This window comes from Budorcas taxicolor, chromosome 15 (assembly GCF_023091745.1).
Source record: "Budorcas taxicolor isolate Tak-1 chromosome 15, Takin1.1, whole genome shotgun sequence".
Taxonomy (NCBI): Eukaryota; Metazoa; Chordata; class Mammalia; order Artiodactyla; family Bovidae; genus Budorcas; species Budorcas taxicolor.
The window spans coordinates 31,510,869-31,526,617 of record NC_068924.1 but is presented as its reverse complement, the minus strand read 5'-3'; the positions used below and the strand labels follow the sequence as shown (position 1 = coordinate 31,526,617).

The window sequence follows — 15,749 nt, the reverse complement described above, 5'->3', positions numbered from 1 at the left end:
TTAACCCCCACCCCTCCAAACTCCAACACATCATTCCAGCTTCTCCCCATTTCTTCTGGGCACAGAGGTTTCCTGCGAGTGAGAAATTTCACCCTGACACTATTTGGCTCCCCAGCCCATCAAAGTAGGCTGGCTCTCACCGCAGTCCCAACCGACACATTACAATCTCCATTCACCTCACAGGCTCAAACCCTCACTTATTTTATTTCAGAAGCACCCCATCCGCCTTCCCTGCTTTGATCCAGTGCTTTGGGGGCAGAGGGTTTCTGCTCGACAGACTAGTCTCTTTTCTAAATAAAAGAAGCAATGTTGCTTACCTTCCTCACTTAAAAAAAGGAAAGGAACAATAAATCACATGGTGGCCCCTACAAGGCACCAAACACGGATGATATAAGCACATCTTTTTATTGCCCTTGTCTACCGCTCCGATGTGGGATGCAATCACATCAGCCTGCCTTTCTGAGAATTCGTAGCAGTGTTTTTAATCTAATTCAGGGAACTGGAGATAAATCATAGTGAAGGGTCCCGATTTGCTGAGTTGAGTGGAGGCAGCGGCAGCGACAGGCAGGGTTAAAGGGCAGGGACGGGGGTGGGGGAGTTCCCACCCAGGCCGTGATGGAGACAGCACGCCCGATGTTTGTCTTTGTGCTGGCCTGCAGGGCTGCAGGGATGAAGACAGACCTGACTGCACTGGGGCAAAACAAGGCGAGTCTGGGAAGCAGAGGGCAGAGGTGAGGAGGTGGCCCCCAGTTCAGGCATCATTACTGCTTTCTTGGCTCAACAGATGGGTAGGGTCTGCACACCAGCCGGGGCCATGTGGGCTGCTGTGTGGGCAAAGCCACAGCAAAACCAAAGACACACAGGTCTGCCTTCAGCGCCCAGGTCCCCAGTGGGAGGAAGCATCTGCGCACAGGCTGCCGCTAAGGTGAACGGGACACCCAGGGTACCCTCCACCACAGCCGGCTGCTGCACCCCTACCGCGGAAAGAAAGGGTCTCCTGACACTCTCCCTGGCAGCCAGCAGCCACCAAAACCTCAAGTTCAGACAGCAGCCCTCAACCCTCGCTTTCCTTCCCCTGCTCGTGGTGGAAACAAAGACCAGCCTAGCGGTGCCTACAGCTGCTCCCTGGGTGAGACAGCGACCGCAGTGGGAAAGGGGGCCACACACCATCCAGGGAAAGCTATGCCGTCCACGGGCCACATGCAGCCATTCAAACTTAAATTTAACTTGATTAAAATTCAATGAAAGGAAAATAACTTCAATTCTTCGGTCATCCTAACCACATTTCAAGCGCTCAACCCCCACAGATGGCTCATGGACACCCTGACCAGCTCAGATACAGAATATTTCCATCATGGCAGGAAGATCCATCAAAGAGACCTGACATGAGGCCAAGAAGATAAAGTCTTCCGGCTCCTGGCTGGTAGCAGAGACATGACCTGGGTGTTACCATTATGACTGACAGTTACCCAGTAGACAACAGAATTTTGTAATTATTTTTAAATCCCTGTTGGGGTCCTGGCTGCAAGAGTTAAGTCACTTATGAGGTCCTATTTTTATGGAACCCACCCCAAAATGCTCAATGCATGCCTCATATTACAATAAAAAAACTTAGGGTTTCACAGTAACATGGGATGAAACCCAAATCTTGATCATGATCAGCAGCCCACCTGCCTTCTCTGATTTATAGCACCATCAGCCACTTCAATGCTAGAAGGCTGCCCATGCCACTTCTTCAAAGGCCCAAGGTCCACAGGTCAATAAACCAATAAATTAGGGCGAAATTAACTGCAACTCATTTTAAACTGAGGGAAATTGATTTTTGCATCTACGTGGTTGGACTGAATACACCATGTGCCGACGGATTCTGGCCTGAAAATGCACAGGAAGGTTCTGTACTCGACAAAGAGGACGGCTCAGCCCTGCAGCCCAGACCATTTCTGCTGAAATACTGATCCCTGAATATTCAAACCAAAATGCAGTGAGTTCTCCTTTCCTTTCCATCATACCCAGACCTAAAAAAAAGATGGAGGAAAGGTTATTATAATACCTCAGCTTTAATATATTTCTCTGCAGTCAACTCTCAAATTATCAGCATCTGAATTATTGTCAAAATTTCTAAACTCCAAACTGGCTTTCCCTAACACATGTATGCCAGCTATTTGCATACCAACTGCTCAAAGAATACAAGCTCATTTTAATATGCACCTAAGCAAACTTTAATTAGGAAAGTAAACTGATGCTTTAAAAGACTAAATAAACAAATAGCAAAAGCAAATAAGCTATTTTGGGGGTTACCCGCTCTCCAGATTATTTGCAAGCTCCTGTGTCTGTCCATTACAGCTGACAGTATGACGCTCGGCCCCACGGATCCCTGGCCCTGGGATTAAACAGTGACACTGCAATAGCAGTCATCTCTTAAGGAGGAAAATCCAAAATATGACAAATGAAATGTTCCTGCAACATCCATCTTTTGCTTGGGGATGCTCGTTGCTGTTAGAATCTGCCTCCCCGGATCCCAGGTCTCAAAGGAATTGATTAAGCAGACTATTTTAACTCCACTTTACAGAATTTAAAGAAAACATTCTCCAAAAGAAAATGAGTTAAAGCCAAGATCCATGATCTCTGTATTCTGATGCTCTCACACACGTGAGCTCTACGTCTCCAGGGAACTGCCCTCCAGCACCTTTCCAAATGACAAGGCTACAGAATGCTGCTCTCCTGGCCTCAGCCCACAGGAACCCTCCAAGTGGAATAGTATTTTCTACCCTGGCCTGGAGTAAAAGGACAACCCATTTTATACTAGGACACTTCAGGTAACTCCCCTCCTATTGCCATAAATATACTTTGGAGCTAATGTCATTACTGATGATATTAGGGGCTACAGATGAGAGAAAGCCTTTCAAGTTTCATGTCCATACGTTATATATATATAGAACGTTTTTGGAAGGACACACAAAATACTGATGACCATGGGTGTCCACTGGGAAGGGACACCAGGTGAATGGGGACACAGGAGGGAAGGAACTGTACTTTTCACTATATACTCTTCTGAACAAATACTGTTTTGCAAACACGTGTTACCTACTGAAGGCTAAATAAACAGACTGGATGGCTTGTCATTTCACCCCCTTCATTCTCCATCTCCTCGCTCCTCTTCCCTGTCCCTTTTCCTCCCATTCATTCCACCTCTCGAAGCCTCCATCGACACTTGCCCCTAGACAGGCAAGCTGTTAAACAGCGGCCAGAGACGGAACCAAGAACTGTGCCCAAGACGAGACGCCAAGCAAGACTAGGAAGTCTTTCACGGTCACACCCTTTATCAAGCCAACCCAACAGGCTAAGAACTCTTCAGCTATGTAGAAGCCAACCTGACACCACAGAGGCTTTGCCTTCTCATCTTTTGGAAGCATACAGGTCAAATGTCCTAACTTCAGAATCAACCAGCCAATTCTTCCCCAAGCAAGTGTATCAAACAAGAATCTACCTCAAAGAGATCTAAAGCTACAGTCTTCCATCCCCCAAAGGAGGCTCTTTGTCTTGGGTCCTTGTACTGTAACAGACACTTTATTTTCAGTCTCAAATCAGGACACTGAATACTCCCTGGCCTCTAAAAAGCAGGAATTATCAAGAGAGAGCTCATTGGGAGGAAAATAAACCTGTAAATCCTGTTAGGCTTTGCGCTTCATTCCAAAGGCTTTTTCCCCAAAACAATACCATTAGTATTAACATGATAGCCCTAAAAGGGAGCATTCTGCACAACAGAATTGCAGCTCTTCGTTCAAAATAAACCCCCAGAAAAGCACAGGAAAATCAGGGCTCCCTAACCCACATTCTGAGCCAACTCATTTCTACTCTCCATTTGTGGGCTCACCACAGTCCTCCTTATAAATACCTTTTCTATAACTTGGATGTGCTTCCTACCCTCCAGGCCTTTTTTCACCTTCCAGGTGGGCAGCTGGTCCACAAATATTCATTAAGGGCCTCCCAAGTGCCAGGGACACAGAGAAGAGGCTTGATCCATGCCCTCAAGGAGAAAACTGGGAGATGAAACAGTCACACAAGCAATTAGAACACAAGACAGTCAGTGCTGCAACCAAGCTCAAAAGAATTCTTCCCATCAGGGCTTGGGAATACTAAGAGACTTTCCTTGGATGCTGAAAAATGGAATAGAGGTTTTGCAGGCAAACAGATAAACAGGGGAAGAATATTGGAGGCAGAGGAAAAAGCAGGTGGCACAGAGGCATGGAGCTGACATGAAATCAGGAAGGAATCCAGTGCGGCAAGAATGTTGGAATCCCCCTTCTTGGATCTGGCCTGTTTCAGAAGAGGCACAACAACTAAACCTAGTTTACTCCAAAGGTTAGCAGCGCCAAAGGAAAAGAATGACACTGATTCCAACACAGGGCTCTTTCTCAGATGCAGAAGCCCTCTGGCTCCCCTCCCTGAAGCTGGCAGCCTGAACATCACCCCGGGGGTCTTTTTCCATCAGGCAGCTTCTGCTTCCAGCCCTGATCTGTGGCGCCTGGCATCCTCTCAGATGCACTCAAAGGTCAGAGGATGAGACGCTGCAGAGTGTCTGAGCCCACTGACCCTTTATCACTTCATCTGCCACACCTTCCATGTCAAACAACCCACTCACACCCCACTGGAGAGTTGTGGCCGGTTTATCACGTCCCTGTTTCCTTGTCCCTGTCTGGTACACTTCCATGCCTGTACATATATTTGCATCTGCTTTATCTGCTCCTTAGATTCTAAATTTTTTGAAAGCAGTGATGAAAACTTCCCCTGCCCCTTCATTTGCACTCCATCCCTACATAGAATAGTACTGAATTCAACTGACACTACAGAAAAACTTAAAGTGTGGGGGTTGGGGGGAGTATTTATACTCTCTCTTTAGTGAGAACTGGCTTAAGGCTAGAAGCAGAATGTGTTAGTTGCTCAGTCGTGTCTGACTCTTTGTGACCCCATGGACTGTAGCCGGCCAGGCTCCTTTGTCCCTGGAATTCTCCAGGCATTGGAGTGGTAGGTAGCCATTTCCCTCTCCAGGGGATCTTCCCAACCCAGGGATCGAACCCCAGTCTCCCGCCTTGCAGGCAGATTCTTTACCATCTGAGCCATCAAGGATCTAATTTATAGTCTGCACCCTGATACTTTTGAGAGTGAACACAGCACATTTCATATCCAACAGGGACAACTTCTAAACCAGGTCTGTCCCAGGGGAAAAAAAGAGGCAAATGGTCATCTTTACTAGAAAGATCCTTCCAAAGAGTCCTGAGGCCCTTCAGAGCTCCAAGACGGACAGGCCAAACCCCTTCAGCCCGATTCCTGTGCCTGGGGTCTGAAAGGTCTGCACCAGACAGTGCTTGTAGCAGAAAGCCCAGGAAGTCCTTCCTTCAATCTAACTCAGACACTTACAGATTCAAGTTAATCCCACTTTTATTAACCTCAGGGCAACCAAGAACAAACGCACAGGGAGGCAGCCTCGGAGAAGACGAAACACTGCTCTGGGCCCTTACCCTTGATAGGAATTCCTCATTAAGAGTTTCACAGCTAGTTCTCCATCCTTCCACAGAAACAAATTCAATCTGGCTGACTCAGAAATATGAAAGCCGAAGGTTTTTTAGTCACTCCTAAGGAGAACACAGTTTAACTTGTCCCAAATCCCCAGGAGCTTTTACAAATGGCACCTGCGTGCATATTTTTGCCACCAGGAAGTTCTTCTGGCAGCCCAATCTATATTTGCGGGGGACCTGAGATCCAGAAGGGATCAGCTTCCGTTGCTCCCCATTCCCAGCCCCCAGAAAGGTGACTCAAGTCCACAAGAGAGCTGGGCTGATGGGAAGACTCAGTGAACCCAGGAGCCTCTCTCTCACCCTCCCCCATCCTCCATCAGGATGCTGGTGTCCCTGTGGAGAGCAAGGACCCTGCTGACTTCTTTCACTAATACAAAAAAGAAGTTTCAGAAGGGAGTGGAGAGGGCAACAAGGATCTGGACCCTCAGGGGACCCACACAGGCAAGTTCCATCAGCCCATGTCAACCAGCCATTATATGCCCACTGGCACATGCTCTTGCCTTAGGGCTGGTGGTAGATGGAAGTCAAATGCTCCCATCCTCGAACCTCCATCCCAAGCCCCTTTCTTACCAATATATTTCTCTTTAGAAAGAAGTTATTAAGAAGCACTGCATAAAGAGTGGGCGACTATTTGATCTCTCAAAGATCACTGAGACAATGCGGACAAAAACTAAAGAGCCAGCAACCCTGCCCCACATGACCTTGGGCTAGTCACTTCACCTTTCCCGGCTCTGGTGGCTTCATCATCAAAATGACACAATAGGGAGAGATGGTTTATAATGTTCTTCCGGCTCCAAGCGTTGAACATTAAACTCTGTATATTTCCTGATGAAATGGCTAAAGGAAAATCAGCGAAGAGATGCAGAATTCAGACCAATCTTTTGATTTCTATTTTGAAGGGAACATTTTGACTGGAGAAATCACATAATTGACCACCTCCACTGTTTCCACTTCTTTTCCCCCACTGACCTGCCATCTTTGTTAATGTCAATCTCAACCACAGGACTGTGAGTCTCATGAGGCAATAACACGGACAAATTAATTTTGCCCACACTGATTCTAGCCCACAAACTCGGTTTGCAATTGCCAGCAGTAAGTCCGGCCATAAAAGTGAAATTCATGTTCCTCATGATCTAATAAGCCCATTGCCTGGATAGAAATAAATCATCTACTGAATAATAACACCTACCAAACTCCTGCAGTTTTTCAAATCCCCAAGTGTCATGAGAAATATTCCAACATTAAATCAGTGTTTTGAAAGGGGTAGGATGGATAGAACCTCACCCTCCGCCCCCCATCACCACCAACATAAGAATTCAGCTTACAGACACACACCTCTTGTGTGACTATATGCCCAGAGTCAAGATATCAGGTTTGGGTAAACCTGACTGTTCTGGGTAAACGTACAGCAACTGCAGAGTGCTCGCCTCCGCTGCTAACTGATGATACGAGAAAGCAAGCCCGTTTTCCATCTACACGTAAAATGAAGCTGCACCCTTCCGATACCTGCCAGAAACTCCACCGGAGAGCACATAGCCTGGGGGAAACAGTGCACCCCACGAGTGCCCTGGAATCCGTCTGCTAAAATTGGCAGGAAGAAGGAAAGATCAAGGCGATTCAAGTGCTGACGGTTGTACTCCTGTGTGCGGAGGGGAGAAAAACAAACGCCAGCCGGGAAGTCCCCAGCGGTGCCTGCACCTGGGAGGCGACAGCTAAGGATGGATGCGGGGGTGCGGCGGCGCAGGGAGAAGAAAAAGCCAGAGGGAAGGCGGGGGCCGACCGCTCACCTGTCCGTACACCTGGATGGGCTCCTGCTGCAGGGCAGCGCTCCGTCTCCTCCGGAGCGGCTTCTCGTCCGCCCCCCGGGGCGCCCCGCGCGCCCCCAGCCGCAGTTCGAACGGGTCGCCCCGCACCACGAGGAAGCCCCGGTCGTGGGGCCCAGGCGCGCGGCCGCCGGGCAGCGTCTGCGGCCAGATCTGGCCGACAGCCCCGGGGGGCAGCAGCGCGATCAGGACGAAGAGGAAGGGGAGTCGCGACTCCCTCCTGCTGCTCCGTGTCGCCATGTTCGGGCGAACGCGACCGCAGGTGGCGCCGCCGCCAGGAGAGAATGTGCAGCGCGAGGCCGGAACGCCGGCCGGGCCGGGGCCGCGCGCGCCGCTCCCGGGGCTCCAGGCCGCCCCGCTGCGCCCGCCGCCGCCGCCGGGTCCCGCTCGGCTCGGCGCGGCGCCGTCACGTGGGACGCTCGCCGCCGCGGCCCCTCCCCCGCGCGGCGATGGGGAAGTCAAGGCAGCGGGCACGCGGCCCGGGCCCCGGGCGGGCGCTCCTTGTCGCCCGTGCGCCCTGCGGCAACTGGGAGTCGCGTGGGGCTCGCCGGTCCTCCCTGGAGTTCTCGCCTTCTCTCCCGGTTCGTGTCGAGGTCGCCCTCAACCTCGGCCAGTTTCCTTTCCCGACTGCACAGACCTGGGTCCCGCCACACTACCACCTCGTCCGCCCCCTGTCGCGTCCCCACCTCCGAGGGAGCGTGGGGAGTCCGAGGAAATTAGCGCAGAGAACGCGGCGGGCACGTTCGAGTCCAGATGAGCCCGCCCCCATGGTGCAACTCACAGTTTCAATTACTCTGGGCACCAAACTACCGTTGCTCAAACTAAACTGCCCCTGCCTGGAACATAGTAAATATACTCCTGGCACAGAGGCCTTAAAAACAAGGATAGTCAGACAAGACTCGCCACACCTGAACAGTCCACCCAGTTAGTTACACAGTGGTTCCTTGCACACAGAAGACCTGCGCGGGACACACGGCCCCAGCACAGTGGCTTCCTTGTGACCCCCGCCTGGGTGGCGGAGCACCGAACCATCCTACCTAAACCCTCAAACCTGTGCACACACTCCAGCCCCTGCAGCTCACAGCCAAGTCAACGCTGTTACAAGTCCTCCTCCCAGGGTGCGTAAAGCCTTGCCACTGGGGGCAGGTGGGGTAGACACCGGAGAGTGGGGAGGACACATTTTAAATTAACTCTACATGCAGCTGGAGGATCCAAGACCTTGTTCAAAGCACAAGGAGATAAACGTACGGGCGGAGACAAACCCAAGGTCAATACGGGCGGAGACAAACCCAAGGTCAATATTTGTCTGCAGGTTTGTGGGAGCCGCCAAGGCCTATCCTCTGTTTCATTTTATGTTTCGCTGTGCTCTGGACTCAGACCCTGGTTCTTGATAAGACAGAGGAAGCAGGGCTGAAGGAGAGACTTCTAGAGTTTCATGCACGCCCTTGAGAAGCTGAGAGGGAGGAGAGGATGGTCATTTCAGTGCCCGCTAAATGCTGCTGGTCCTCAGTTTAGTTCAGTTCAGTCACTCAGTGGTGTCCGACTCTTTGCGACCCCATGAATTGCAGCACGCCAGGCCTCCCTGTCCATCACCAACTCCCGGAGTTCACTCAAACTCATGTCCATCCAGTCAGTGATGCCATCCAGCTATCTCATCCTCTGTCATCCCCTTCTCCTCCTGCCCCCAATCCCTCCCAGCATCAGGGTCTTTTCCAATGAGTCAACTCTTCACATGAGGTGGCCAGAGTATTGGAGTTTCCGCTTACGCATCAGTCCCTCTAATGAACACCCAGGGCTGATCTCCTTTAGAATTGACTGGTTGGATCTCCTTGCAGTCCAAGGGACTCTCAAGAGTCTTCTCCAACACCACAGTTCAAAAGCACCAATTCTTCGGCGCTCAGCTTTCTTCGCAGTCCAACTCTCGCATCCATACATGACCATTGGAAAAACCATAGCCTTGACTAGACAGACCTTTGTTGGCAAAGTAATGTCTCTGCTTTTGAATATGCTATCTAGGTTGGTCATAACTTTTCTTCCAAGGAGTAAGTGTCTTTTAATTTCATGGCTGCAGTCACCATCTGCAGTGATTTTGGACCCCAATAAAATAAAGTCTGACACTGTTTCCACGGTTTGCCCGTTTGGACTCTCCAGTTAGCTTAGCTCACCCTCTTCCCCTACCTAGCATAACCCCTGGGGACAACCCACCCAAAGAGGGACAGCCTTTCCTTGCCTCCCTAAATCCAGTCTTCTACCCCCATCTCATACCCCATGCCAGACTCTCTGGGGACCTGGGTCAGATTCTTTAGTCCCCAAGTTGCTCTCACCACTTCCTTTCTCCCCCAGTCTTTCTATCCATCTCACCATAATCATAGAACCATTTAGTTCTCCCCCACCAAACAAATCACCGATCCTCTGGGAAAGCCACGGATCCACTGCCAGCTGCAACTCCCCATCTGGACCAGCAATGTCTGGTCAGTATCACCTGACCAGGCATGGACCACTCTGTGGCCTCCCCAGACCAGGAGCAGAGACACATCAACACCTATTTAACCCTCAAGCGAAAATGAGAGGAACAGAGCTAGAGTCAGAACACCCTGCAGTTTCAATTGTTGTTTATTTCAATATATATTTAATGAGAACCTTCTTTATAAGAGTGAGTGTCAGAGTCCCAGCAGAAAACACGTGTCCCTTAAGTGTGGACTTGAAGATGGAAAGCTCCTTTTCCAATGAAAACTGTTGGCTTGAGGTGCAAATGGCAATTTGCAGGGAAGGATAATTTGCTCCTTGAAAGCCCCCCTCTGTAATCATTATGTACCTTCCACACTGTTCTAAGGTGGATAATCAGCAAACCCTGAGACTGTGTGAGCCTCGTAACCACACTACCTCTCCAACCAAATGTCAGTCTTCTCATCTGCAAAATAAGGATCTTAATTCCTGCCTATCCACACAGATATGCTGATAGCATCACAGGAGATAATGTAAGTGAACTAACATTACCATGCAAATTGTGAAGACCCCAGATAGAAGTACTGTACACAGGTGGCATTAGAGACATGCATTCTAGTTCCGCTTTGCAAGTAAGTTACTGTGTGATTTTTATTCTTGATCATCTGGTCTCTCTGGACATTGATGTCTTCGTATCTGAAATGAAAAGAGACCTCACAGCCCTGACCATTCCCCACCCCTTCAGGACCTCCACCTGGGCACAAGATGGGTGCAGCCAAGGGCCACGGCTGGCTTTTGCAATTGAGCAGGATGTTCCTCCTAGCTTCAAAACCGGATCTGGATTGTAAACAAGCCTCCACTTCCTCCATGCCTCCAAAACAACGTCCGTATTGGGGTGGGAAGGTAGATGGAGAGAATGGAGGATCCCCATCCCCCCCCCCAACTTGCATGGCCTTTGTCTCGATGCTGCTCCCCATCAGGAGGAAAACCAAGATGCATGGGAATTTTATACTAGACTCGTTACTGTGTTTAAAAAGGTCTTGAGCCTGGGGTCAGACTTTATTTTTTATTATTTATATGCTTTGGGCTCTGCTGGGTCTTTATTGGGCTTCCCTGATAGCTCAATTGGTAAAGAATTTGTCTGCAATGCGGGAGACCTGGGTTTGATCCCCGAGCTGGGAAGATCCCCTGGAGGAGGGAAAGGCTACCTACTCCAGTATTCTGGCCTGGAGAATTCCATGGACTGCATTCCATGGGTCTTTGTTGCTCCGTGGTCTTTCTCTATTTGCGGCAAGTGGAGGTCACTCTTTATTTGCAGTGCATGGGCTTCTCATTGCGGTGGCTTCTCTTGTTGCAGATAATGGGCACTAGACACTCAAGCTCAATAGTTGTAGCGCTCAGGCTTAGTTGCCCCACAACATGTGGGATCTTCCTCTTCCCAGATCAGGGATCGAACCTGTGTCCCCTGTATCGGCAGGTGGATTCTTTACCACCAGGGAAGCTCCAGGGTCAGCCTTTAAACTGCACTCCTCTGTCCTTCTGCCCCACCCAGGCCATCCTAAAATAGAGCTGATGACGGGGCCAAGGAAAGATCACCCAGAGGTCACCAGAGTCCCACATCTTATCCAGATGGAGTCACTGTTAATACAGCAACAAGGACAGCCACAAAGAAGGAAGAAAAACTCCCAAAGCCGAACTGGACTTTTTTCTGTTCTCTCTCTCCCCTCCTGGCCTTCCTTAATGCTGGTATCTGGCATCTCACCCTCCCTCCCTGCCCAGCCCCTGGCCTAGCCAACTTCTGTGCAACCTTCAGGTTCTAAGAGGCCTCCGGAGTAGCCTAGGTTACGCCACGTTACTTAGATAGAGGCCCTAAGTCTCTTGCAATCTTTGGTACTTTCCCTCTGGTCACATTACTTACTTAACCTCATTTTCCTCTCAAACTGTTACCAAGTCCACCAAGAAGATGGCAGACTAGTGTCTCAAAATAACTATCCTAGCTATTTGGGCCTGGATACCAGTATCTTTTACAGAACACAGAGGTAGAGGAGGTGAGGATGTAAAAAAGAGCCATTAATTTTACAAACATTTCCTGAAATGGCCAGCCTCAAGGCAAGGATATGTACAGTTCTTTTTTCTTGTAGCCATTCATAGGTGGACAGCATCAGGATGTCTCCCTGAACAAAGGCACTTTAACCTTCAAGAAGAGGGGCTGGGTTCCCTATGGCAGGCCATTATGTACAGACAGTATCCTTAACAGGAAGCAAAGGTTAAAGGAACAGATCCAACCTGTAGTCAGATTTTCTGTAGATGGCTAGGTGGTAAAGAATCTGCCTGCTTCCTGTTTACAATAGCTAGAAAACGGAAGCAACCTAGATGTCCATCGGCAGACAACTGAATAAGGAAGTTGCGGTACGTATACACAATGGAGTGCTAGTTAGCTATAAAAAAGAATACATTTGAGTCAGTTCTAATGAGGTGGATGAAACTGGAGCCTATTATGCAGAGTAAAGTAAGTCAGAAAGAAAAACACCGGGTCAGAAAAGAGCCGGACACAACTGAGCGACTGAACTGAACTGATATATGGAATTTAGGAAGACGGTAACGATGATCGTATACACAAGACAGCAAAAGAGACACAGGTGCAAAGAACAGACTTTTAGACTCTGTGGGAGGTGAGGGTGGGATGATATGAGAGAATAGCATTGAAGCATGTATATTACCATATGTAAAACAGATGACCAGTGCAAGTTGGATGCATGAAGCAGGGCTCCCAAAGCCAGTGCTCTGGAACAACCCAGAAGGATGGGGTAGGGAGGGAGGTGGGAGGGGGTTCAGGATGGGGGCCACATGTGCACGCATGGCTGATCCATGTTGATGTATGGCGAAAACCATCACAATATTGTAAAGTAATTATCCTCAAATTAAAATAACTAAATAAATTAAAAAAAAAAAAAAAAGAATTTGCCTGCCAATGTAGGGGACACAGGAGATGTGAATTCGATCCCTGGGTCGAGAAGATCCCCTGCAGTAGGAAATGACAACCCATGCCAGTATTCTTGCCTAGGAAATCCCATCAACACACAGACAAAGGAGGCTGGTGGGCTATAGTCTGTGGGGGTCACATGACCTAGCAACTAAACAACAATATGACATAGCAAAACTATAAGCAAAACCAGGTTCATCTTTCTCAATGTCTGTGCTTCCAGTGCTTATATGATTCTTGCATAGAGTGGGTACCCAGTGACATTTATAGAACATCTGTATGAATGAAAAGAGTTTGAGAAGACACCCTATGTCTCGTGGTGAGGGTTAGAGAGTGGTAAGGAGCAGATGTGATTGTGAAGGAGGAAACAGACAGAACAGACTCTGTCTTGAAAGCAGGACTCCATCTTGGGCTGAACTGTGGACTTTGAGCTATATGCCCAGTATCTATAGAAACAACATACCAACTGGAAAACCAGGCCCCCGAAGGAAGAGCCCAGGGGCTTGTACCTAGGCTCTCCTTCGCAGGAAAGAATACCCTAATTATCTGTGTAACTAAATAGAATCATACATTCTATTATGTTTATTGGGGTATGGCCACAGGCCTATTGATAATTGTCCACTGTTAACTACCTAGGGTTAAGGCAAATGAATCACGAATTCAGACTAGTTTCAGGGAATTTGGGGAGGTGGGTTTGGGCGGGTACACTTAGGGTATATAAGGTTTTCACAAAAACTGGTTGGGGTCCTTGGCTAAGAGGAGACTCTGCCTTGGGCCAGCTGGTGTAACAAACTGCACTCACTATCTGCATTGTCCTTCTGAGTGAGTTTGTTTCCCAGAACGCGTGGCTACAACAATTGAATATCAGAACTTGACCACTATCTGCCCTCCACCACTTCTTTCTCTCAAAGCTGCCTGACCTGAGTCAGAACCAGACTTCTGAGTTGCTGAAGCACAAAAGGAACCCACCCCCACTCCCATCCAGTGCCCAGAGTGGTGAACTTTATTCCCACTTCTATATCATTTTGGTCAAGTAACTACCATTTACCTCACCAGTCAGGGTGAAGTAGAAACACCCTCCGACCCCAAAGAAATAACTTTTTCCTGCTGTTGCCAAAAATGCCTCTAGTTAAGCCACAGTGTTGGATAACTGATGAGGTTTAAAATACAGATGCACCCAGAACAAGTAACTTAAAGACTGTCACTGTGGTTTTATTTTTCTTTAATTCATTTATTTTCTGATTGAAGGATTATTGCTTTACGGAATTGTGTTGGTCTCTGCCAAACATCAACATGAATCAGCCATAGGTATACAAATATCCCCTCCCTCTTGAACCTCCCTCCCACCTCCCTCTGCATCTCACCCCTCTTGGCTGTTACAGAGTCCCAGTTTGAGGTGGGATATATGGAGAGAGTAACCTGGAAACTTACATTACCATATGTAAAATAGATGGTCAATGGGAATTTGCTGTATGACTCAGACTGTCACTCTTGAATACAAAGAGGAGGTTCTGAAAATAGTTGTAACTTACTTTCACACAGCAGTGATTTCTATTTGCATTACAACGGCATTGTCTAACAGATTTCCTCTCAAAGCAACCCTTTAAATGGGGGGAAAAGCAGACATTTTATAGATTTGGGGGATTAAGGAAAGACTTGCCCAGAGTCACATGGTTTATAAAGTTTCAATTCAAACTGAGGTTCTCTGACTTTTTCTACCGCATCTGATACCTCCCTTAGGAAGAGAGAAGAGCTAGTGTTTCAAGTCCTGGGTGGAGCAGGGCAGTGAGAGCCAGAACAGAAAGGAGAAGACCGTTGCCCAAGTCCCCACCTCTTGCACAACTCAGCCCTGCGTGAACCCTCAGTAAACCAGCACTGTCCTGCCCCTCCCCTTCCCGGGGTGCCTCGCTGAGGCATGGTGCTCAAGTAGACAGTAATATTATAGAGCTCATGAGTCAAACTCTGTTTTCCCCGATTTTCTAGAATATAAATGGAATGAGAGATTTGATTTCAAATTTTCAAAAGAGGACTTTGGATTCAAAACCCGGTGAAGGAGGGGGCAGGTTTTAAAAGCTTTCAATTCCACTGCTTACCCTGGTCATTTGGCCTCTATCACTCAGAAACTCAACTTCTTGAGCTTCTGTAAGAGGAAAGCATTTAGACCTTTCTTACAAGGAGTGTGAAAGGAAAACCTGGAAAGGTGCTGATTGTTATGTAGATGCCAGGACAAACACTCCAGTTGGAAGACAATGGGAAATTATATTCCTCCCCAGGAATATAGAATAGGACTCAACCTCCTGGATTGGGAGTGAATGGGAGGAAGTAAAGCTGGAGATTCTCTGGAAACCCCTAAGTAATTACATATCAAAGGCTCCGGTAGCGTTTCCTTGGAGCATTTGCAATACAATAACAGGGCAAGCACAGCTTTAGGTGCTAGAGAGCCAGGGGACACTGCCCTGCCAGGAGTCAGTTTAAGTCTGTGATGCTTTAGTGCAACATATGGTCTGAAGCGGTCTTGGGGCCATCCAGACAAGGGAAATAGGCAGGCTGACTGGCTTTGAGACCCACCTGGTGGCTCAGATGGTAAAGAATCTGCCTGCAACGCGGGAGACTTGGGTTTGACCCCTGGATCAGGAAGATCCCCTGGAGAAGGGAATGGCAACTCACTCCAATCTTCTGGTTTGGAGAATTGCACAGACAGAGGAGACTGGCGGGCTACAGTCCATGGGGTCAAAAAGAGTCAGGTACGACTGAAGGACTAACACTTGTTTCACTTTCTCACTGTAACAGAGACCCAGAAACCCTCCTTCGGTTTTCCTGCATCAGTGGAAATGAGATAAACACCACACTATTGTTAACTCTTTTACTAAGTCATTTCTTGATTCTGCCCAGATCTCTCCCCACTCATCCAAAGCCCTGCTA

General features: G+C 48.6%; 1 protein-coding gene across 1 annotated transcript in view; it reads right to left on the bottom strand.

The window, feature by feature from the left end:
• Positions 1-7,639, bottom strand: part of SORL1 (sortilin related receptor 1) — a 162,350-nt gene extending 154,711 nt beyond the window's left edge. Inside the window, exon 1 of the mRNA XM_052652557.1 lies at positions 7,364-7,639. Within this exon, the coding sequence (XP_052508517.1) occupies positions 7,364-7,639 (276 nt within the window). The remainder of the gene's footprint in view (positions 1-7,363) is intronic.
• Positions 7,640-15,749: the final 8,110 nt, after the last annotated feature.